The following is a 24,514-nucleotide window of genomic DNA, read 5'->3' on the forward strand; positions in this document are numbered from 1 at the left end:
ATAAATATAGTTACTGTTAAAACAGTTGCTAGCAAAACAAAGGACTGCATCTCAGACAAAACTAAGGAAATTAGAAACAATTGATTGACTTGACATCAAAATGTTAGAAGCTTTTGAACTTTTCATATCCACACAGAAAAATGAAAGGCTGGGTAGAATCGCTGCCACGTTAGTTGTGCATACCAGGACATCAATGAAATTGAAGAGATAGAGTGACAAATCCAAAGTAATGGCACACTACTGTAGAACCAGTAAGATTATGGAGAATGGCTGTCTATAGAGACAGTGGAGAAACATTGATGAATGTTGTACAGAACTTTTGAATTTTGTGCCAAAATAGAGCTATTTGTATTGACACTTCACATATCACTAGCAGAATTGTGGTCTAGGGATAACATCTTTTGACATATAATCAAAATACCCTGTGTTCCAGGATCAAAACTAGCCATTCCTTAAATTTTGAGTAAAAATCATCAGCAATGGTGGGCTAAGGCTTCCAGTATAAAAAGTCACCCTCATTCTGCCAAAGACCTTGTCAAAGAGGGCAGAGGAGGGTTCAGATAACTCTCTTGCTCTTGGGGTGGGAAACTGCCCCTGAAAGTAGAAGAATCAGCAATGATCAATAGCATAAGGATGCAAAAAAAACTGCTGTATTAAAGATAAATAAGGTGTATCCACGGGACATGTACTGTAATTGTAATTGAAATTAAAAAAGTGTCATGATAATCTATCCATTGGTAAGAGATTCTGGATTGAATCTCTGGGAGGGGACTGCCAAGGGGGGAGGAGACCAAGAAAAAAATCTGGAATAACCAACCAAAGAGTGACATTGTGTGAGTTGCGATGTGGAATATCATTAATTCAAACATGGTAGGGGAGCTAGAAAATATGAAAAGGAAAATATTGAGGCTCAATCTAGATATTTGGGGGGGGGGGGGGGGGGGGTTCATTGAAGTGAACTGGAAAGAAGACAAGGATGTCTGATCAGGTGAATATAGGGGTAATATCAATAGCAATAGAAAATGTCATGACAGGAGTAAGAATTTAATGAGTCGGAAGGTAGGGTAGTGAAAAAGAGAGAGAGAGAGAGAGAGAGAGAGAGAGAGAGAGAGAGAGAGAGAGAGAGAGAGATACTGTGAACAGTTCAGAGATGGGGTTGTTCTAGTCAGAATTGACAGCAAACCAATGCTGACAACAATAGTTCAGGTATACATGCTGATGTCACAAGCAGAAGATGAAGAGAAAGAGAGAGAGAGGAAGTATATGAAGATATTAGATGAATAATTCAGTACATAAAGGGAGAAGAAATTTTATTGCGATGGGGATTGGAATGTGGAAATAGATAAAGGAGCAGAAGAAAGGATTTTGGGCAAAAATGGTCTTGATAGTAGCAATGAGAGAGGAGGAAGACTAATGGAGTTGCAGTAAATTTCAGCTAGTAGTAGTGAATAATCTGCTCAAGAATCATGAGAGGTGGTGGTATAATTGGAAACAGCTCAGAGACAAGGGAAGATTCCAACTGGATTACTTGGTCAAACAGAGATTCATAAATCAGATATTGGATTTTAAGGTGTACCCAAGAGCAGATTTAGACTAAAATCACAATTTTGTAATGGAGAAGAATAGCCTGAAGTTTAGGAGAACTGTACTGAAGAATCAGTGTGGGTAGAAGTGGGATACTGAAGTACTGAGGAATTACGAGACATGTTTGAAGTTCACTAAAGATGTGGGTACTGCGATAAGGAATATCACAATAGGGAGTTTAGTTGAAGAGCAGCAATCATAGATTTGGAAAAACAAACATAGGTACTGCGGAGGAAACCACAAAGAAATCCTTTGGTAATAGAAGATCACAGCAGTATAAATCAGTTAGGAATGAAATAAATATGGAGTGCTAGAAAGCCATGGTGAAGTGGCTGCAGGGAAAATGTGAAGAAATTGTCAGGACTGACTGAGTCAGCCCAACCTTCGGTGAAATTAAAAGCAAGGGCAGAAACATCAAGAGCACAATAGGAATTGAACAGTTTAAACACAGAGAACAGTGCTAATGGATGGAAAGAGTACATTGAAGGCCTCTCTGAGGGGGAGAATTATCTGTCGACATGATAGAAGAAGAAACTGATGTTGATATGAAAGTGATACGGGATCCAGTATTAGTCAGGGTTTAAAAGAACTTTGGAAGGCTTGAGATCAAAGAAGGCAGAGGGGTAGATAACATTCCATCATAATTTCTAAAGTCATTGGGAAAATTGGCATCCAAATGACGTCTAATTGTCTGTCTTATTAATGATATCAATATAATGGAAGGAAACATTCCACGTGGGAAAAATTATATATAAAAACAAAGATGAGGTGACTTACCGAACAAAAGCGCTGGCAGGTCGATAGACACACAAACAAACACAAACATACACACAAAATTCAAGCTTTCGCAACAAACTGTTGCCTCATCAGGAAAGAGGGAAGGAGAGGGGAAGACGAAAGGAAGTGGGTTTTAAGGGAGAGGGTAAGGAGTCATTCCAATCCCGGGAGCGGAAAGACTTACCTTAGGGGGAAAAAAGGACAGGTATACACTCGCACACACGCACATATCCATCCACACATACAGACACAAGCAGACATACCTTGATTCAGGGATTGAAAGTATCTGTTAGCTACATGACAAGTAGTAGTGTTTATAATTGTAAATCTCCATGTAGTAATGTTTTGTAAAAAGACTTCTGTTGTTACTGCTGTAAGTAGCAATTTTTTAAAAACATACGAGGCTGGTTTGATAATCTGCAAAAAAGTAAGTAAAAATGGTTCTTTCATAAACAGCTTACCTTACTTCTCAACATAGTCTCCTTTGATGATGTACACTTTATCCAGTGATCCTTCAGCTTTTTCATCCCATCGGAAAAATAGGTGCTGTCAAACTCTGCAAAATACTCATTGATAGCAACTACGTGGCACTTCCTCATATGATGAAGTTTTTTTTAGCAGCAAGCCAAAGTTTCAACTTCAGGAACTGGAGGAAACCGCTTGGGGTTAAGTAGGTGAATAGAGTGGATGAGGAACCAGTTCAAAGCTTAATTCATGCATTTTCACCACTGTTATCACTGATGCGTGGAATGTTGCATTATCCCAGTGAAAGAATACTTTCTTGCGTCCCAGCCTTGATCTTTTTTCAGTGAACACAAGTTTCAAATTATCCAAAAATGAAACATAATGGGGTTGAGTTATGGTTCTGGCTTTTTCCAAGTAATTTATGAGGATTATTCCTTGGCAGTCCCAAAAAGATAGTGGCCATCACCTTACCAGCTGGCACAATGGCCTTTGCTCCTCTGGTGCATTTTCACCAACCTTTGTTCATTGTTTTGACTAATGCTTTCACTCTGGTTTTTAATGATGGCTACAGGTTTCATCAGTAGTAACAAATCAGCACAAAAAATCTTGCAAATTGCAACTGAACATCACCAGATATTGTGTTGAAATGTTGTGCTGGATGCTCTTCTGGTCGACTGTGAGTAGTCATGGCACCTACTTCACACAGCTTCTTCATAGCCAATTCTCCATGCAAGATACTACGCACTCTCAGTTGAGATACTACAGGTTCAGCAGTATCACAAATTTTCATTTGATGGTCTTCATTACCATATCATGAATTTTGTCAGTGGTTTCCTTTGTGGTGACCTCAGTGGACGTCCGGAGCACACTTTGTCATCACTACTTGTCTGATCGCTTTTAAATTCATTAATCCAAAAGTAAATGACCTTTAATGATGGTGCAGAGTGTGCATGAATGTCAGCTGATTCTGGTTTGATTTATACAGTAGTCCAACCCTTCAAATGAAAACATTTAATTACAGTACGAAACAGTTTTCTCCATTTTCAATTGCAGCCGCCACATTGATCAATTCAGGAGAGCTTCTGTGAAGTTTGGAAGGTCGGAGGCGAGTTGCTGTTGGAGGTAAGGCTGTGAAGGCAGGTCATGAGTCGTGCTTGGGTAGCTCAGATGGTAGAGCTCTTGTTCGCAAAAGGCAACGGTCCCGAGCTCGGGTCTCGGTGCGGCACACAGTTTTAATCTGCCAGGAAGTTTCAATGCACTGTATGGTGTGCATTGTTGAAATTAATTATACAATCTTTGGAATAAACAAGCTTACCATCCATGAAGGAGCAATAAAAGTGTTCTAGTCTTTCACAGAAATTTGCCACCCTTTTATGACACTAACAAGGTAAGCATTTTTATTCATTCTTCATTACTGGATGTACATTCTGTTATTAAAGCGGTGAATGAGCTTTCAGACCGTGATGCACAAATTTTAACACTAACAGGCTTATGTACTAAAAAAAAGTCACATTTAATTACAAACTATCTAGAAAAGTTAACCCAACAGCAATAGAGAGTTTTTTAAAACTCGTCAATGAACAAGAGTGGCAGGATGTTTATAGTGCCAGTAACATAGATTATAAATATAATGCTTTCCTTAACACATTTCTCATGCTCTTTGAGCGTTGCTTTCCATTAGAACGTTCTAAACAGGGTACTAGCAGTAATAGGCAGCTCGGGTGGCTGACTAGTGGGATGAGAATATCATGTAGAACAAAGTGGGAGTTATATCAGCATCATGTATCCTCTGTCGCAATTTGACAATGATTTTGGCAAACTCTGGAAACCAGTAAATTTGCACTTAATCCTGTCCTATACGTGTTCAATAGGTGAGAGATCTAGTGATCTTGCTGGCCAGGGCAGCTGTTGTACGTCATGAAAAGCATGTTGCATCAGAGTGTGCCATATGAGGATGTGCATTGTCCTGCTGAAAAATTACATCGCCTTCTTGTCGAAGACATGGCAGTAGTACAGGGATAATTTGAGCAATGCAGTTGGCACTAAATGTGACTGGGAGTTGTAACTGGTAGCTCCATACACCTTGACGCTGACACTCTACAAACGGGCCTTGGCCCGAAGTGTAGGAGTTTTGGCTTATTACAGCCTTTCCTCCTATTCCTTACGATGCGATGATGATGTGACCTGGCTTTATGGTGTGTCCTCTCATGGTCCGGTGTTGGTCCTGGCTACTAGCATGCAGGCATGCTAGTGGTGGACTCTGCTGTTTTTGGTCTTCTGTGTCTCACGCGAGACGTTGTGCAGTGCTGTCTGTAGGTCTGCGGACAGCTTCCTCTCACTGTCACGAACCTCATTCCTCAGCCGCACGACTGCGTCCTCTAGGATGTAGTCCCAGTTGCACGGCGTGAAGATGGGGTTCATGTTGATTATGTTGAACTCAAACAGAATTGCCCGGTGCCCGCCACGTAGCTCGTATGGCCTATGTGGGAGCGACGGCTTCCGTTCCCCTTCCACCTGGGCAAAGAGGTATGGATTCTTTTGGGCATTGTAGCGCCCATCCCGTAACATGGTGGCTATCTTCTTTAGCACGTCCGCCATGTTCATGCTGTCCGGAAAAGGGATTACATCTGTGCGTAGTTTCCCAGCCTCTTCTTGTTTCCCCTGCTGTTTTACCTCCCCGTCGGGAGTTGGGGAAGGGGAGGACGGTGCCACGTCCATGGTCGTCTCCCCGGTTTCCTGAATTGCTACAGGTTCCGGAGCGACGTCTCATTGAGTGGCCATGTCCTTCTGTTGCAGTAAGTCAGTCTGTGCGGCGGCGTACACCCCCACCGGGCGCCCCATAGGGGAAGCGGGCACATTCTTCTTGTTGAGATCTCGCAGCTCCTCACGCAGCTGCTGGAGCTGACAATCGACTGCGACGAGTTCTTCCTTAAGCGCGGCCTGTTTGGCCGCAAAGGCAGCTTGGAAGCCGGTCGTGGCGTTGTCAGTGGCGGCTTCAGGTCGGCGCGTCTCACACCCCTCGCCAGAGTGGGGGGAGGGTGGGGCAGCCGTTGTGGCATCTGGTACCACCACTGGGCGTGGTGCGGCGGGCTGATGGCGAAACTTCTTGAGGTTGTCACAGCTACGCGAGTTGGGGGCATGCGGACCACCGCAGTTTGCGCAGCTGCTGGCCACCCCACGTGGCGTGGTGCAACTGCAGGTGTCATGTGCCGCCGCGCACTTCAAGCACGCAACGGCGTTCTTGCAATGACTCGCAGTGTGCCCCAGTTGCTGGCACCTGTAGCACTGCACATCCTTGCGTTGCCAGTGAGTGCACTTCGGCTGTCAGCAGCGGCCGCTGTTGCTCCCCATCGCATTGATGAGAAGGTCAAGTGCGGCTGCGAGCTGCTTTCCCTTGTGTCCACCCATGGCATTGGGCTAGTGACGTTGGCGTGCGCGAGTGACAGTAACGAAGTGAGGTGCGTGTGCATGCGTGCGTGTGTGCATGCGTGCTTCCTACACCTTGAAGCCTGGGGTGCAACCAGTGTGTTGTGGCCAAATGCACCCCAGAAAAGGCCACTCACCAGGTCTGTGTCATACATGTGTATGTCACTCACTCACATACACACAGAATCTGTACTCATCACTCTCCACTCAACTCTCACAATACCAGAGTAGCATGCTTGATGACGTGGTGGCAGTAGTATCCTGGCCAGTGACATATGTCATATTGACCTACTGCAAGCACATAGCCCCACTGTTCCTTGGCCACAAAGCAGGTGCAGCATGTCTCCAGATTTCTTCCCTGAATGACTTTTGTTTGGCCACTGCTGCTTATACAACATGTCGGTCATGATGCATGTCTGTATTGTGCAAACGTCCAGGGTCTTCCTATGAGTGTGGGAATGTCCCACAGACCACTGTTGAAAGCAGCGACGCACCATCGATACATAATGTCCAAAATGCGCAGCAGTCTGTCAATACGTTCATCCTGCTTCCCACAGGCCCACAGTGTGACCCAGTTCATATGACTGAAATTGTCAACAGGAGTATGTGCTCATCGGTTGGGCGCGATTGTATCCTAGAATGAAGTTGCAAACGATGTTCATGTCAAACTTCAGCACAGTTATTGCCTGCAGAGTTGATTCAGAGAGTGCGCAGACAGGCCTCTTGAGTGCCATCTGGTTGCTAATGACCATGACAAATAAATCACTAGCACTACAACTCCAGACTGTGCACTAGTTATGCCCTGGTGCTACTGCACACATGAGGACGTTGCAATTCCACCCCCCCCCCCCCCCCTCTCTCCGGTATATTATACAGATGGTGGACAGAAATGTGGACAAACAAAAAAACACAACTCATTACTATATTTCAAAAGATGCAGAAAACCCATGGACATTCAAAAAAGCTTCCAATGTTGGAATCCTGTATGGTTTTCAGTGAAATCTTACGCCATTATTCCTGCAAAATAATGGCAAGTTTAGGTAATAATGATGGATGAGGATAGGAATCGCGCATTCTTTTCTCCAAAGCAGACTACAAAGTCTCAGTAATATTGTGGTGTGGTGAGTGGTGGTCATCCTTGTGTTGACGAACCAATCGTGAACAATGCGAGCTGTGTGAACAGGAGCCCTGTTGTATTGGAACACAGCATCACCAATGATGAACAAACACTGTGCCATGGGATGGACATAATCAGCCAAACTGGTCACATAGTCATTGACAGTAATGTGACCTTGCAGAGTAACCATGGGGCAGTTGGAATAACGTGCTATTATGGCCTTACTCATATCGGGACCCTTGCCATGTTTCACTCTTGAAAATGAACTTGACCGGAAGTTGGGAACAGTTTGAAACAAGACTTATCAGACCTAATGACTTCCTTCCATTGCTCTGTCCCTCCCTGGGTCCGGGGGTAAGAATTGGCCTGAGGTATTCCTGCCTGTCGTAAGAGGCAATTAAAAGGAGTTTCACACGTTTTGGCCTTTATATGATGGACCTCTGTAGGGGTTAACCTCCATTCTTCAAAATTTTCCCGAAGAGTGAGCCAACTGGGGAAGGGGGCCTTACATGGTGCATCGTGTCCATTGTGCATTGAGATCTTTAGCTCACTTTCTCATCATCGCATTGCAGTCTTGCCCATTCTCCACCTCTTGGGCGAGGACACCGTCCTGGGTGCATTTTCCACCATACACTATGTAATGGCACTTATTGCGTCGACGATGGCCATGGGCTTCTTTGCCCCTGATATCCAGCACGGTAGTCAGTCCATTGTGGTGGGCTGGCCATGTACCCTGTTGATTGTAGCCCCCTGCCACACAGGGATTGCTCTGCTGATTCCTGCACTGTTAACTCCCATGTATGCCATGGAGTAGATGCCCATCCCCTGGGGCATTGGGACTCCCAGCAATGGCCATCCTGCCAGGTGGCCTTTGCTGTGGCTGGGTGGTGCCCATGGGGAGAGCCCTGGTCAGAGTGGGTGGCATCAGGGTGGATGACACGTGATGAAGCATAGTCCTTGATCTCTTGCTGGTGTGAAACATCAGCAGTCTCTAAGTGTTGACGAGCTCAATTCAACGCACAGAAGCATGACCCCAAATTGTTCCCCTCCCTGGCCATACCAAGGGAGGAATGTCAGGCTGAGGATGGCAGCGGATCTTATTCGCCGCATTACCTTGTATGTTTGAGAGCTGATGGGGAATCTTTCGTGATGGTGAAGTCTCTGTTTTTTGTTGAGCATTTAGAGGACAAGTTTGAGGAGGTGGAGAGGTGGAGGGCTTGTCCAAAATGAGATCTGGGTCAGTCTTGATCAAAACAGCATCTTCTGCCAAGTCACGGGAGTTAGTCGCTTGTGACAAGCTGGAGGATGTTTCTGTAACCATAATGCCCCATAAGAGCTTAAATATCATCCAGGGTATCATATTTCACAGGGAACTTCTTTTGCAGTCTGACGATGTGCTGTGCGCCAGTTTAGAGTGGCGAGGTGTACATTTTGTTCGGCTTGTCAACCGGGGTCCGAGGGATAATCAGGTTGCCGCCGGTGTCTTCATCTTGGCCTTCGAGGGTGATACATTGCCTGAGAAGGTCAAGGTGATGATTTACCGCTGTGATGTAAAGCCCTATATCCCTCCCCCAGTGCGGTGCTTTAAATGCTGGAAGTTCGGCCATATGTCTTCCCGCTGTACTACCAGCATCACATGTCGAGATTGTGGACGCCCTTCACATCCCAATGCACCATGTGCCCCGCCTCCCATCTGTGTCAACTGCAGAGAGCACCATTCACCTTGCTTGCCAGACTGCAGGATTCTCCAGAAAGAAAGGAAAATCATGGAGTACAAGACCCTGGACCAACTGACCTACACTGAGGCTAAGGAAAAATTTGAAAGCCTGTATCCTGTGTGTATGACATCGTCTTACATCGCTGCTACAACAGTTCTGGCACCATCAGCTCCGCCAACCCCAGTCACCTCTCAGAGCTTGAAGACTACACCTGCCCCCTTGATGGTGGGGGGCATTTCCCTCCCTGTTGCTCCTGCAACACGTACTTCTGGAGCCACCTCCCCCCCCCCCCCCCCCCCCTCAACTGTTTGGGGACATCCGTCCCAACTTCTGAGCCAGAGAAGCGTAAGTCTTCTCTGGCTTCTCTCCCTAGGAACGGGGCCCTTGGATCACTCCCTTCCCGGGTTTCTGCTAATGGGAAAGATGACACCCGCAAGTGGCTGAAGAGCCCAAAAGCAGCTGGTCAAAGGGCTTCACACTCATCCTCAGTCCCGGAGACTGACCCAGTGAAGTCCTCCCAGCCAGGGAAACTCAAGGAGCAACAAGAGAAATCCAAAAAGAAAACCCCTAAGAGCAAGGAAATTGCAGTGGCACTCACACCACTGCTACCTGCAAGCTCTGCGTCTGAGGATGGAGTGGACATTTTTGGCAGCCGCTAAAGACCTAGTTCTTGCCAGACTATCAGATACAATGGATATAGCCTGCTCAAGCAAGAAGTCTGTGGCAGCACATGACTCTGAGGTGTAAACTACATCATAGAATGTTCCATGCCTTCCCAATCTCATGATCACGTCATCCTCCAGTGGAATTGCGGCGGTTTTTTCCACTGCCTGGCTGAGCGACAGCAACTGTTAAGCTTTACACCTGCTATCTGCATTGCCCTCCAGGAAACCTGGTTCCTGGCAATGCAGATTCCTGCCCTCTGGGGCTATAAGGGATACTACAGGAACCATAGCGACTATAATCGAGGGTCAGATGGAGTTTCCATTTATGTCCTAGATTCAGTCTGTAGTGTACCTGTGCCTCTTCAAACCCCTCTTGAAGCTGTGGCCGTCAGAATGACGACGACTCAGGAAATAACTGTCTGCAACGTATATCTTCCTCCAGATGGTGCAGTACCCCTGAATGTATTAAATGTATTAGCTGTACTGATTGATCAACTGCCTAAACCTTTCCTACTTTTGGGAGATTTTAATGCCCATTACCCCTTGTGGGGCGGCACAGTGCTTAATGGCTGAGGCAGAGATGTTGAAACTTTATTGTGTCAGTTCGACCTCTGCCTCTTAAATACTGGGGTCACTTCACATTTCAGTGTGGCTCATAGTAGTTATTCAGCCATTGATTTATCAATTTGCAGGCCAGGACTTATCCCATCTATCCACTGGAGAGCACATGATGGCCTGTATGGTAGTGACCACTTCCCATCTTCCTGTCACTGCCCCCATATCAGGGCCACGGACTGGGAAACTTTCACCTCTGCTGTCACTGTTAAATCTCCCCCATACGGTAACATAGGTGTGATTGTTGAGCAGGTGACTACAATAATTGTTTCTGTGACAGAAAACGTGATTCCTCGCTCTTGCAGGTGCCGAAGGCGTAAGGCGGTCCCTCGGTGGTCACTGGAAGTCGCTGTAGCAATTAAGGAGTGTTGGTGAGCTCTGCAGCGGCATAAGTGGCACCCTCCCCTGGAGCATCTCATAGCAGGAGTTTTGGGAGAGATATGTCTCGAGCATTGGGTGCCATACATCACCTTCCCAAGTCTGGGCAAAGATCAGACGTCTTTTTCAGTACCAGACACCAACAGGTGTTCCCAATATTACCATAAATTGTGTGTTATCTATCACCGTAAACGTGATTGTCAAGCACTTTGCTTGAGCCTCTCTGTCAGAGAATTACCCCCAAGCCTTTCTCACTCTCAAATGGCGGCTGGAAGGGAATGTCCTCTCATTCACCACACGCAACAGTGAATCCTATAACGCCCCATTTACAGAGTGGGAGCCCCTCGGTGCCCTTGCACATTGCCCTGACACAGCTCCTGGGCCAGATCGAATCCACAGCCAGATGATTAAACATCTCTCATCTGACTAAAAGCGATGTTTTCTCATCATCTTCAATTGGTTCTGGTGCGATGGCATCTTTCCATCGCAATGGCGGGAGAGCACCATTATTACAGTGCTCAAACCCAGTAAAAACCCACTTGATGTGGATAGCTAGTGGCCCACCAGCCTCACCAACGTTCTGTGTAAGAATGTATGGTATGTCAGCTGTTGGGTTGGGTCCTGGAGTCACGTGGCCTACTGGTTCCATGTCAGGGTCGCTCTACCACTGATAATCTTGTGTCCCTTGAGTCTGCCACCCGAACAGCCTTTTCCAGATGCCAACACCTGGTTGCCGTCTTTTTTGACTTACGTAAAGCATATGATATGACATGACCTGGCGACACCATATCCTTGCCACATTGTACGAGTAGGGTCTCCATGGCCCGCTCCCAATTTTTATCCAAAATTTCCTGTCGCTTCGTACTTTCCATGTCCAGGTTGGTGCCTCCCATAGTTCCATCCATATTGAGGAGAATGGAGTCCCGCAGTGCTCTGTATTGAGCGTCTCTCTATTTTTAGTGGCCATTAACGGTCTAGCAGCAGATGTCGGGCCCTCTGTCTCACCTTCTCTGTATGCAGACGACTTCTGCATTTCACACTGCTCCACCAGTACTGGTGTTGCTGAGCATCGCCTACAGGGAGCCATCCACAAGGTGCAGTCATGGGCTCTAGCTCACGGCTTCCAGTTTTCAGCTGCAAAGTTGTGTGTCATGCACTTCACTGGGCATCGTACTGTTCATCGGACCCAGAACTTTACCTTCATGATGATCCACTCTGTGTAGTGGAGATACATCAATTCTTAAGACTGGTTGTCGACGCTTGGTTGACTTAGCTTCATCTTTGTCAGCCTTATCAGAAGTGCTGGTAGCACCTCAATGCCCTCTGCTGCCTGAGCAACACCAGTTGTGGTGCAGATCGCTCTACACTGCTGCAGCTCTACAGAGCCCTTGTCCATTCCCGAACTGAATATGGAAGTGTGGTTAATGGTTTGGCAGTGCCCTCAGCATTGCGTTTACTTGAACCTGTGCACCACTGCAGGGTTCGACTAGCGGCAGGAGCTTTTACGATGAATCCGGTGACCAGTGTACTAGTGGAGGCTGGGGTCCCTCCATTGCAGATCAGACGTGCATCCATCTATGCCCTGGAACGGTCCACTCATTCACTGGTGTTTGTCTGGACCCCTGGTCACATCGGAATCCCAGGAAATGAACTTGTTGACAGGCTGGCCAATCAGGCTACACGGAAACCACTTCTGTAGATGGGCATCCCTGCAACTGACCTGCATATGTTATTATGCCACAAGGTTTTTCAGCTTTGGGAGACGGAATGGTAAAATGTCCGTACACACAACAAACTGCAAGCCATTAAGGGGACCATGAATGTGTGGAAGTCTTTGATGAGGGGATTCCATGGTTCTCTGCCGGCTCTGCATTGGCCATGCCTGGGTGACCCACAGCTGCCTCCTGCGCCGTGAAGACCCACCTCAGTGTCAGTGCAGCGCCTGGTTGACAGTGGCTCGTATTCTTCTGCTCTGTCCTTCTTTGGCTGCCCTGCACCTTCATCTTCAGTTGCCGGACTTGTTATCATTGATTTTAGCAGACAACGCCTCATCGGCTGTTTGGTTGTACGTTTCATCCATGAGGGTGGGTTTTATGATTCGATCTGAGTTTTAGCGCTTGTCCTTTGTCCCTGTGTGTCCTCCAAACTAGTGCTTTTAGGGTGGAGATTTTAATGTGTTACAGGGTGGCTGGCTTTCCCTTTTTATTTTCGTGTTCGGCCAGCCACTATAATCTGCTTTCTTGTTTTACTCTCTTCTAACTGTTTCTTGCATCTCTCTGTTGTTTTCTTGTCCATTTTTGTTCCTTTTAGTGTTCGCTGCCATTCCTTCGTTCTTGTGGTCTTTCCTTTCTTTCCGTTTTGTGTTATATGTCTCGTCTGTTTTATTCTCACACTTGTGGCATTATTTTATTAGGAACCAGGTACCAATGACCTTGTAGTTTGTTCCCTTTTCCCCTCTTTTAAACCAACCAACCATTGCTCCGTAGTCCATGTTTTATGGCTTCAGATACCTAATTGTCCTGTTACAAGCATTTGCATTGTTGGTGAATGGTTTTGGAATCCCAGTTCTTCCAGCTCACCCTGTGATTGCCAGCTTACAGAGTTCCCATCTTGTTTTGATGCTGATAGGGTCCACGAGTGTGACATTCAGTACTGCAGATACTTTTGCAGCTGTCATTGTCCAATTTTTCATCACAGTCCTCTTCAGTGATCATCTGACATGATGACTCAATGCATACTTTCATGCATGTTGTGACTTGGTGGATGATGTTTTTTCCAACTTCCCTGATTGTAGTGTAAATCTGCAGTATGGTGCCTTTTGAAACACAAAACGCGTCGACTGCCTTAATTAGAAAAGCACCCACCATATAAGCACTAACAATTTGCCCACATTTGAATTCACTTAGCTCTGACAATGTACTCACAACTATACAGACCACTGCTCTGATCATGATTGACATGTCTGCCACATATTGAGTACATTGCACAGGTGCCTTTTGTGATCAAATACGACAGCGCAATCTGCATGTTTGGCTTGCAGATGCATTTATGTTGAGACATGCTTTTATTGTAGTGTTTCCATATTTTTGTCCAACCCCCAAAATTCATGACAACTTACATCATCATGTTTCGATATACGTAAACAACTAGAAACATATATACAATATTGTGAAAGTCGCTACTCACCATATAGCAGAGATGCTGAGTCGCAGATAGGCACAACAAAAAGACTGTCACAGATAAAGCTTTCGGTTGAAAGTTTTGTTTGTGACAGTCTTTTTGTTATGCCTATCTGTGACTCAGCATCTCCGCTATATGGTAATGACTTTCATAATATTGTTACATTCCATCCTGGATTTTCCATTGATTGATAGAAACACATACACCCATACCATATATATTACAATAAAAAACACCCCCTGCGGGTTCGGGGGTAAGAATAGGCCCGCGGTATTCCTGCCTGTCGTAAGAGGCGACTAAAAGGAGTCTCACATGTTTCGGCCTTATGTGATGGTCCCCTTTCGGGTTTGACCTCCATCTTTCTAAATCATTCCAAAGAGCGAGCCAATTGGGGAAGGGCGCCTTACATGGTGCACTGTATCCGTCGTGCAATTAGACCTTTCGCCGGCTTTCTCGTCGTTGCAATGGCGTCCCGCTCGTTTTCGATCTCTTGGGCGAGGATGTGTCCCTGGGTGCGATTACCACACTGCACTCTGCAGTGTTTCTTTTAACTGCGACGACGACCTTGGACATTTTTGCACCTAAGATCCAGCGCGGTAGCCAGTCCGTTGTGGTGGGGCTGCCATGTACCCTCTTGGTTGTAGCCCCCTGACAACACAGGGATCGCTCTACTGATGCCTGCGCCGTTAACTCCCCACATATGCCAAGGAGTAGATGCCTATCCTACTGGGGTATCGGGACTCCCGGCAACGGCCATCCTGCCAGGTGGCCTTTGCTGTGGCTGGGTGGCGCCCGTGGGGAGGGCCCTTGGTCGGAGTAGGTGGCATCAGGGCGGATGACCCGCAATGAAGCGTGGTACATCATCTCTCGCTGGCGGCCAGTCGCCGGCAGTCTCTAAGCGTTCTCGGGCTCAATTTAATGCTCAGAAGTACGATCCGAAAACGTTCCCCTCCCTGGCTACGCCGTGGGAAGAGCGTAAGTCTCAGGATGGAGGTAACAGTTATTCGCCCCGATTCTTGGTTTGCACGAGAGCTGATGGGGAGTCTTTTCTCTCCACAAAGCCTCAGTTCTTCGTCGAGCATTTAGAGGACAAGTTTGGGGAGGTGGAGGGCTTGTCTAAAATGCGCTCTGGGTCAGTCCTGATACAAACGGCATCCTCCACCCAGTCACGCAGGTTACTTGCTTGTGACAAGTTGGGGGATGTTAACGTTACTATTACACCACATAAGAGTTTAAATATGGTCCAGGGTGTTACTTTCCATAGGGACCTCCTTTTGCAGTCTGATGACGAGCTGCGCGCCAACTTAGAACGTAGAGGTGTTCATTTCGTCCGGCGCGTCCATCGGGGTCCGAGGGACAATCAGGTTGCTACCGGTGCCTTCATCTTGGCCTTCGAGGGTGATACGTTACCGGAAAAGGTCAAGGTGATGGTCTACCGATGTGACGTCAAGCCCTATATCCCTCCCCCGATGCGGTGCTTCAAGTGCTGGAAGTTCGGCCATATGTCTTCCCGCTACACATCCAGCCTCACATGTCGTGATTGTGGACGCCCATCTCATCCCGATACTCCATGTGCCCCGCCTCCCATCTGCGTCAACTGTGGGGAGCACCATTCACCTTGCTCGCCAGATTGCAGAGTGTTCCAGAAAGAGCGCAAAATCATGGAATATAAGACCCTGGACCGGCTGACTTATACTGAGGCCAAAAGGAAATACGACCGCTTACATCCAGTGAGAATGACATCTTCCTACGCCGCTGCTACAACGACTGTGCTCACCCCATCAGTTTCGCGACTTCCGGCCGGATCGACGAGTGGTACAACTCCTCCTGCCCCCTTGCCAGTGGGGGGCTCTACCCACCGGGTTGCTCCTGTGCCACCTCCCTCAGGAGCAACACCATCCCCCCCCCCCATCGGGGGGTCCCTTCCTTCCCAGGTTTCCACCAGCGGGAAGGCTGACGACCAACAGTGGCGTAAGTGCCCACAATCAGCTGGTCGACGGGCTTCACGATCCTCCTCAGTCCCGGAGACTGAATCGGTGAAGCCCTCCCCGCCAGTTAAACCCAAGGAGCAGCGTGAGAAATCAAGGAAGAAGAGCACTAAGCCTAAGGAACTCGCGGTGGCAGCCACCCTGCCGCCACCTTCCAGCTCTGCGTCTGAGGACGAAGTGGAGATTCTGACATCCGCTGAGGACCTCGATCTCGCCAGTCCCTCAGACGCCATGAATAGCACTAGCGCAGGTGCTCAATCGGAGGCAGCAGGTGACCCAGTGGCGTAATCTGCCTTCCCTGTCCCGTCACGCCTTTCCCAGCCATGGACAACACCATCCTCCAGTGGAACTGCTGCGGTTTCTTCCACCATCTCGCTGAGCTCCGCCAACTTATCAGCCTTCATCCTTTCCTTTGCATTGCTCTGCAGGAAACTTGGTTTCCAACAATGCGAAACCCCGCCCTCCGTGGCTATCGGGGTTATTTTAAGAACCGGGCAGCTTATGAAAGGGTGTCTGGTGGCATCTGCATATATGTCCTTCACTCTCTTCACAGCGAGTTTGTACCTCTACAAACAGCTTTAGAGGCTGTCGCTGTTCGGGTGTGGACGCCACAGGCTATTACCATCTGCAGTATTTACCTTCCACCGGATGGTGCTGTCGCGCAGCATGTCCTGGCTGCTCTGATCGCCCAACTGCCGCCACCTTTCTTGTTGCTGGGCGATTTCAATGCCCACAACCCTCTATGGGGTGGGACTGTCTCCGATGACCGCAGTCGTGCCGTGGAGCATTTGTTGGCTCAGCTCGACCTTAGCCTCTTGAACACCGGTGCTCCCACGCATTTCAGTGTAGCCCATGGCTCGTTCTCGGCCATCAATCTCTCTCTTTGCAGCCCCGGACTTGTCCCATCCCTCCACTGGAGAGTGCATCCTGACCTGTGTGGTAGTGACCATTTTCCCATCTATTTGTCACTGCCCCAGTGTCATTCTTCTGGGCGCCTGCTCCGCTGGGCTCTCCACAGGGCTGACTGGCCGGGTTTTACTTCCGCGGCAACCATTGAGTCTCCCCCACGGGGTGACATTGACGAGGTGGTCTGTGTGTTAACCACGTCAATCATTTCGGCAGCCGAGGCTGCCATCCCCCGCTCTTCTGGACTCCCTCGGAGGAAGGCTGTACCCTGGTGGTTGCCGGAGATTGCTCAGGCTATTCGCGACCGTAGGCGGGCCCTCCAGCGTCATAGGCGGCACCCGTCTCTCGAGACCCTCATAGCCTTTAAGAGGCTCCGTGCCTTCGCCCGTCGTCTTATTACACGGCGTAAACAGGAGTGCTGGGAGCGGTATGTCTCCTCCTTGGGCACCCGTGTCTCCCCCTCGCTCGTGTGGTCCCGGATACGGCGGATTTATGGACACCAGACTCCTACGGGTGTCCCTGGGATCTCTTTGGACGGCGCTGTCTGCACGGACGCTGCCGCCATTGCTGAACACCTTGCTGCGCACTTCGCTAAGAGCTCTGCGACTGCAACTTATCCCCCCGCCTTTCACTCTCTCAAGGAGCGTGCCGAGCAGACACCGTTATCGTTCCGCACGCGTCATTCTGAAAAATACAATGCTCCTTTCAGCGAGAGGGAATTCCTCGCTGCCCTCGCCGTTTGCCCTGATAACAGCACCAGGCCCGGACTGCATCCACGCACACATGCTGAAGCATCTCTCCAGGGACTGCCAGAGACACATCCTCACCATATTTAACCGCATCTGGAGCGAGGGCGTGTTCCCGTCGCAATGGCGAGAGGGTCTTATTGTCCCCATCTTGAAGCCCGGTGCGGACCCACTGGCGGTGGACAGCTATCGTCCCATTACCCTCACCAACGTTTTGTGCAAATTGCTTGAACGTATGGTGGGGCGGCGTTTGTGTTGGGTCCTTGAGTCGCGCGGTCTCCTCGCTCCATGCCAGGGTGGCTTCCGTCGGGGCCGGTCTGCCATGGACAATTTGGTGCAGCTGGAATCTGCTATCCGTACGGCCTTTGCCCGACGTCAGCATCTCGTTGCTGTATTTTTCGATCTGCGGAAGGCGTATGACACCACATGGAGGCATCACATCCTCGCCATGTTGCATGAGTCGGGTCTTCGTGGTCGGCTCCCGGATTTTCTTCAAACCTTTTTATTGCGTCGCTCTTTCCGGGTGCAAGTCGGTGCCACCTCTAGTTCATCTTATATACAGGAAAATGGGGTCCCGCAGGGCTTGGTGTTGAGCGTCTCCTTATTTCTAGTGGCAATTAATGGTCTGGCTGCAGCCGTGGGGTCATCGGTGTCTCCTTCTTTGTATGCTGACGACTTCTGCATCTCATTTAGCTCCACGACTACGGGAGTCGCCGAACGCAGGCTGCAAGTCGCAGTTCGCCAGGCAGCATCATGGGCTCTGACTCATGGTTTTCAGTTCTCTGCAGCCAAGACTCGAGTTATGCACTTCTGCAGGCGTCGGACGGTCCATCCTCATCCTGAACTTTACCTCGACGGCCACCTGCTTGAAGTGGTGGACACTTGCCGCTTCTTGGGACTCGTGTTTGATGCCCGGCTCACATGGGTTCCTCATATTACTCAGCTGAAGCAAAAATGCTGGCGGCACCTCAACGCCCTCCGCTGCCTTAGCCACACGCCTTGGGGTGCAGATCGCTGACGCTGCTGCGATTGTACAGAGCCCTTGTGCAGTGCCGGCTTGATTATGGGAGCCTGGCCTATGGGTCTGCATCACCCTCAGTGTTGAAGTTGTTAGACCCCATACACCACTGTGGGGTTCGGCTTGCAACTGGCGCTTTTCGCACCAGCCCCGTGGATAGTCTACTGGTGGAGGCCGGTGTTCCCCCGCTGCGGATTCGCCGCCATCGACTGCTCGCCGACTATGCTGTCCACGTGCATTGCTCGCCAGGCCATCCCAATCGTCGCCTGCTTTTCCCTGCCATGGTGCTCCATCTGCCCGAACGGCGACCTAGGTCTGGGCTTTCTGTAGCTGTCCGCGTCCGGTCCCTGTTGTCGGAACTGGGCTTCTGCCTCCCTTCCGGGTCCGTGCACCTACGCCTCCCTGGTGTATGTCCCGGCCGTCCGTCCGTCTGGACTTGGCACAGGGACCCAAGGACTCGGTTCCGCCTGTGGCCCTCCGTCGCCGTTTTCTTGCGCTCCTCGCCTCTTTTTCGGACTGTGAGACTGTCTACACTGATGGTTCCCTGGTTGATGGTTGCACTGCCTACGCTTTTGCTCACGCTGCCCATGTTGAGCAGCGCTCCTTGCTGGCTGGCTGCAGTATTTTTACTGCAGAGCTGGTGGCCATATTGCGCGCTCTTGAGCATATGCGTTTCTGCTCAGGTAGGTCCATCGTCATCTGCAGTGACCCCCTGAGCAGCCTTCAGGCCATCGACCGCTGCTATCCCTCTTCTCCTCTGGTGTCCTCTATTCAGGAGTCTGTTTCCGCCATTGCCCGTTCTGGTCGTTCGGTGGTCTTGGTTTGGACGCCAGGTCATGTTGGCATCCCGGGGACGAACGTGTTGACAGGCTGGCCAAAGGGGCGATCGACGCCCCAGTTTTGGAGATCGGCCTCACAGCTCGCGATCAGCAGCTGGTGTTGCGCCGTAAGGTGCTTGGGGTGTGATCTGCTGAGTGGCGAGGCATGACAGCACCTAATAAACTGCGGGCTGTCAAGGAGACGACCGATGTGTGGCGCTCCTCCCTGCGGTCTTCTCGCAGGGACTCTGTTATCCTGTGTCGGCTGCGCATCGGCCATACATCCCTGACGCACGGCCATCTTTTGCGTCGGGAGGATTCCCACCTGTGTCGGTGTGGGTCCCGGCTGACAGTCGCCCACATTTTATTGGAGTGTCCCTGACTGCGCACCCTCCGACAGTCTTTTAATCTCCCGGGCACCTTGCCTTTGATTTTATGCGACGATGCCTCCATGGGTGACAATGTTTTACATTTTATCCGTGCTAGTCCTTTTTATGGATCCATTTAGGGGGGTCATGCACCTTTCCGTTTCTGTGTCTTTTGTCCTCGCGTCTCTCCATATTTGTTGCTGTTTTGGTGTGCCGTCGGATGGTTGTCTCTTTCCCTTTTTTTTGTTCTGGTGGTCAGTCACCCAGTCTCCGGCCATCTTCTTTTCTTCTATTTCTTTCTGTCTGGTGTTCGTCTGTACTCTTCTTTTGTGTAGTGTTCGTTGCCTAATTTGTGTTCTTTAGCACCTGGGAGGGGGGGGGGGGAGTCTCCTTCCCCTTGGGGTTTTATCTGCTCTGCGACTTTGTCTCGCCTGTTTTTGGAATGGGGGACTGATGACCTTAGCTGTTTAGTCCCCCTTAAACATCCCAACAACCACCACCACCACAATAAAAAACAAATAAAACTACAAAAAGAACTTCCCATTGAAAGCCCCTGCCACACAAATTTAGGCTGCCCATCCCCCCACCCACCCCTCCCAACTGCCCCCCCCCCACCCCTCCCAACTGCCCCCCCCCCCCTCCGTTCTCCCGTCTCTCTCTCTCTCTCTCTCTCTCTCTCTCTCTCTCTCTCTCTCTCTCTCTCTCTCTCTCTCTCTCACACACACACACACACACACACACACACACACACACACCAGTTATTTCTCTGCCTGAGTGGATCTATGGAACATGATGTACGAATGAATTAGTATGCCATTACTTCACCACCTTCAAAAAACCTACAGTCCAATATAATGAGAGGAGGTTCACATTAGTAGCTCCACTCAGTGTTTGTGCTTCGACTTACCCTGCTGAGTAGGTCTGTTAGCTATATATATATATATATATATTTTTTTAAAGTACAAAAATGTACACTATGGGATTCTGGAAATTTTTACTGTTTTAAGTAAATAGTAACTTACATTTTGTTGAACTCAAAGTACTAAGAGGTTTGTTTCGTGTGTCAGACATTTATTCCATAACCCAGAGCTGAGTTAAGATAACTGTGCAGTTTGTACATAAATTGCATTTCAGATTATGTATTATTCAGTTCATTTGCAGTATTGCATATTCATGTAGATATTAATAACTCATTTAATTTCAGGTTCCAAAATATGTAGCTAACAAATGGGACAAAGCACCTGGTAACATAGAAGTAGGAAAACTAAAAATTACGAAGTGAGTAGAAAAATTATAATTTTTAAATAATCTTTTTGTGGTTTGTAGCCTAATACAACATTTCTGGTATTTGTATTTGCCTGATTGGGGAGATGGAAGAAACATAACTTTATTTTCAAAGCAACAGATTTATCTTCTCGTCATATCTTCAGTTATACAAGGCATGCAAAGGTTTATCAGAATATAAGGGCTATTTGTAAAGTAAACTCCATTTTCATGTGGGATGGGGAGTAGTGTGGAGTATGGAACAATCACCTCACTGACTCAAGCACCTGAGCAGTTTACTAGAAAATCACAATATTGTTTTTTATTTTACTGAGATCATTCAAAATGAGTGTTGCAAAGTTTTCTTTGCGGCCATCAGTTGGTTTTACAAGTGCAGCACCTTGACAAAATAGTGACAGAACAAGAAAAAAATTTTGTATGTTGGAATATGTGAGATGTTTATCTGTTACCACAGTGCGGTGTGCATTCAGAAGGAATTATGATAAAGAACTGCTATGTAAACAGGGCATTCTGCATTGGTATCGACAATTTAGAGACCCAGGTTGTCTGTAAACAGAAAAGTGCCAGTTGACCAAATCTGCCAGATGCAGTGGTGCAGAGGGTGAGTGATGGTTTTGTTCGTGGTCCTCACATGAACTTGGAATACCAAAGCAAACTTTTGGGAAGATTTTGCAATGGCGGATGCATTTCAAACCATACCATGTACAGCTTGAGCAACAGTTAAAACAGGAAGATTATGGGTGGCTGGCACTTTCAATTTTGCATCACAATACAGGAAACACTGGAAGAGGATATTTTGCTTTCAAGCTGATATTCAGCTATGAAGCAAACTTCCGTGTTGTCCGTGGTCAGAGGTAAACCTAAAATTTAATATTCTTGACATAATCCCCAAATTTAATATTCTCGACGCACTCTTGGCACTTTGGATTTTAGAATACTGAATTCCCTAATTATTTTCAAAATGCAATTCTCATGTGTCTAGCTCCAACTACTATTTCATGTTCAAAGTCTGTTAATTCCTGTTGTGTAGCCATTACCACGTCGGAAATCTTTTTGCTCGAATCACCTGAGTACAAATGACAGCTGCGCCAACGCACTGCCCTTTTATACCTTGGGTACATAATACTACTCCCATCTGTATACATGCATAACATTTCTCATGACTATTTTCACCTTAACTTGACAGAATTCAGTCTAGGAGCCGTAGTACTCTTTTATTAATTAAATGATATCATTTAAGTTAATCTCTCTCTCTCTCTCTCTCTCTCCCTCTCTCTCTCTCTCTCTCTCTCTCTCTCTCTCTCTCTCTCTCTCTCTCTCTCTCTCTATATATATATATATATATATATATATATATATATATATATATATATATATAAAGATGATGAAACTTACCAAACAAAAGCGCTGGCAGGTCGATAGACACACAAACATTTGTTTGGTAAGTTTCATCATCTTTCTTTTTAGATATATTTTTCCCACGTGGAATGTTTCCCTATTATATAATTATATATATATATGTGCTGGCAGGTCGATAGACACACAAACAAACATACACACAAAATTCAAGCTTTCGCAACAAACGGTTGCTTCATCAGGAAAGAGGGAAGGAGAGGGAAAGACGAAAGGATGTGGGTTTTAAGGGAGAGGGTAAGGAGTCATTCCAATCCCGGCAGCGGAAAGACTTACCTTGGGGGGAAAAAGGACAGGTTACACTCGCACACACACACATATCCATCCGCACATACACAGACACTTGTGCCCCACTTGTGACAGGATACTTTCCGGGACTGGATCAGACTCTGAATGTGGCTCTCCAGCAGGGATACGACTTCCTCAAATCCTGCCCTGAAATGAGATCCATCCTTCATGAAATCCTCCCCAATCCACCAAGAGTGTCTTTCCACCGTCCACCTAACCTCCATAACCTCTTAGTTCATCCCTATGAAATCCCAAAACCACCTTCCCTACCCTCTGGCTCCTACCCTTGTAACAGCCCCTGGTGTAAAACCTGTCCCGTTCACCCTCCCACCACCACCTACTCCAGTCCTGTAACCCGGAAGGTGTACACGATCAAAGGCAGAGCCACGTGTGAAAGCACCCACGTGATTTACCAACTGACCTGCCTACACTGTGAAGCTTTCTATGTGGGAATGACCAGCAACAAACTGTCCATTCGCATGAATGGGCACAGGCAGACAGTGTTTGTTGGTAATGAGGATCACCCTGTGGCTAAACATGCCTTGGTGCTCGGCCAGCACATCTTGGCACAGTGTTACACCGTCCGGGTTATCTGGATACTTCCCACTAACACCAACCTGTCAGAACTCCAGAGATGGGAACTTGCCCTTCAGTATATCCTCTCTTCTCGTTATCCGCCAGGCCTCAATCTCCGCTAATTCCAATTTGCCGCCACTCATACCTCACCTGTCTTTCAACAACATCTTTGCCTCTGTGCTTCCGCCTCAAATGTCTGCTTGTGTCTGTGTATGTGCGGTTGGATATGTGTGTGTGTGTGTGCGCGAGTGTAACCTGTCCTTTTTCCCCCCTAAGGCAAGTCTTTCCGCTCCCGGGATTGGAATGACTCCTTACCCTCTCCCTTAAAACCCACATCCTTTCGTCTTTCCCTCTCCTTCCCTCTTTCCTGATGAAGCAACCGTTTGTTGCGAAAGCTTGAATTTTGTGTGTATGTTTGTGTTTGTTTGTGTGTCTATCGACCTGCCAGCACTGTCGTTTGGTAAGTCACATCATCTTTGTATATATAAAGAAACATTCCACATGGGAAAAATGTATTGAAAAACAAAGATGCTGTGACTTACCAAACGAGAAAGCGCTGGTAGAAAGACACAATAAAAAACATACAAACAGACACACACAAATTTCAAGCTTTCGCAACCCACGGTTGCTTCATCAGGGAAGGGGGAAGGAGAGGGAAAGACGAAAGGATGTGGGTTTTAAGGGAGAGGGTAAGGAGTCATTCCAATCCTGGGAGCGGAGAGACTTACCTTAGGGGGAAAAAGGGACAGGTATACACTCGCACACTCACACACACATATCCATCTGCACACATACAGACACAAGCAGATATATGTAAAGGTAAAGAGTTGTGTGTGTGTTTTTTATTGTGTCTTCCTACCAGCACTTTCTCGTTTGGTAAGTCACAGCATCTATGTATAATCTTTTTTTTTTTTTTTTTAAACCCTTGTGTACTTAGCAAACTACTAACCATGTGACTATCCACCAACTGAGGGATCTCATGAATTGAGTTGTATGTTAAATGGGAAGGGTTCTGTGGTAGAATGTGAGATAGTGGATAGGACAGAATAGAGCCCCACTGAAAAGAGAGAGAGAGAGAGAGAGAGAAAACGTCCAAACAGGCCTTCCCAATGCGAAAGTAAGAACAGAAAATGAACAGGACAGAGCAACCAGGACTGAAGAACAGAATACAGGTCCCCAAAGAC

The 24,514-nt window shown here is 47.8% G+C and overlaps 1 protein-coding gene across 3 annotated transcripts in view; it reads left to right on the forward strand.

The window, feature by feature from the left end:
- The window catches only part of LOC126456771 (general transcription factor IIF subunit 2), a 93,845-nt gene that overhangs the window by 28,895 nt on the left and 40,436 nt on the right, over nt 1-24,514 (forward strand). For all 3 annotated transcript variants that reach the window (XM_050092539.1, XM_050092540.1, XM_050092538.1), the window contains one exon: nt 20,974-21,047. In XM_050092539.1, the coding sequence (XP_049948496.1) occupies nt 20,974-21,047 (74 nt within the window). The remainder of the gene's footprint in view (nt 1-20,973; nt 21,048-24,514) is intronic.

This window comes from Schistocerca serialis, chromosome 2 (assembly GCF_023864345.2).
Source record: "Schistocerca serialis cubense isolate TAMUIC-IGC-003099 chromosome 2, iqSchSeri2.2, whole genome shotgun sequence".
Classification (NCBI taxonomy): Eukaryota; Metazoa; Arthropoda; class Insecta; order Orthoptera; family Acrididae; genus Schistocerca; species Schistocerca serialis.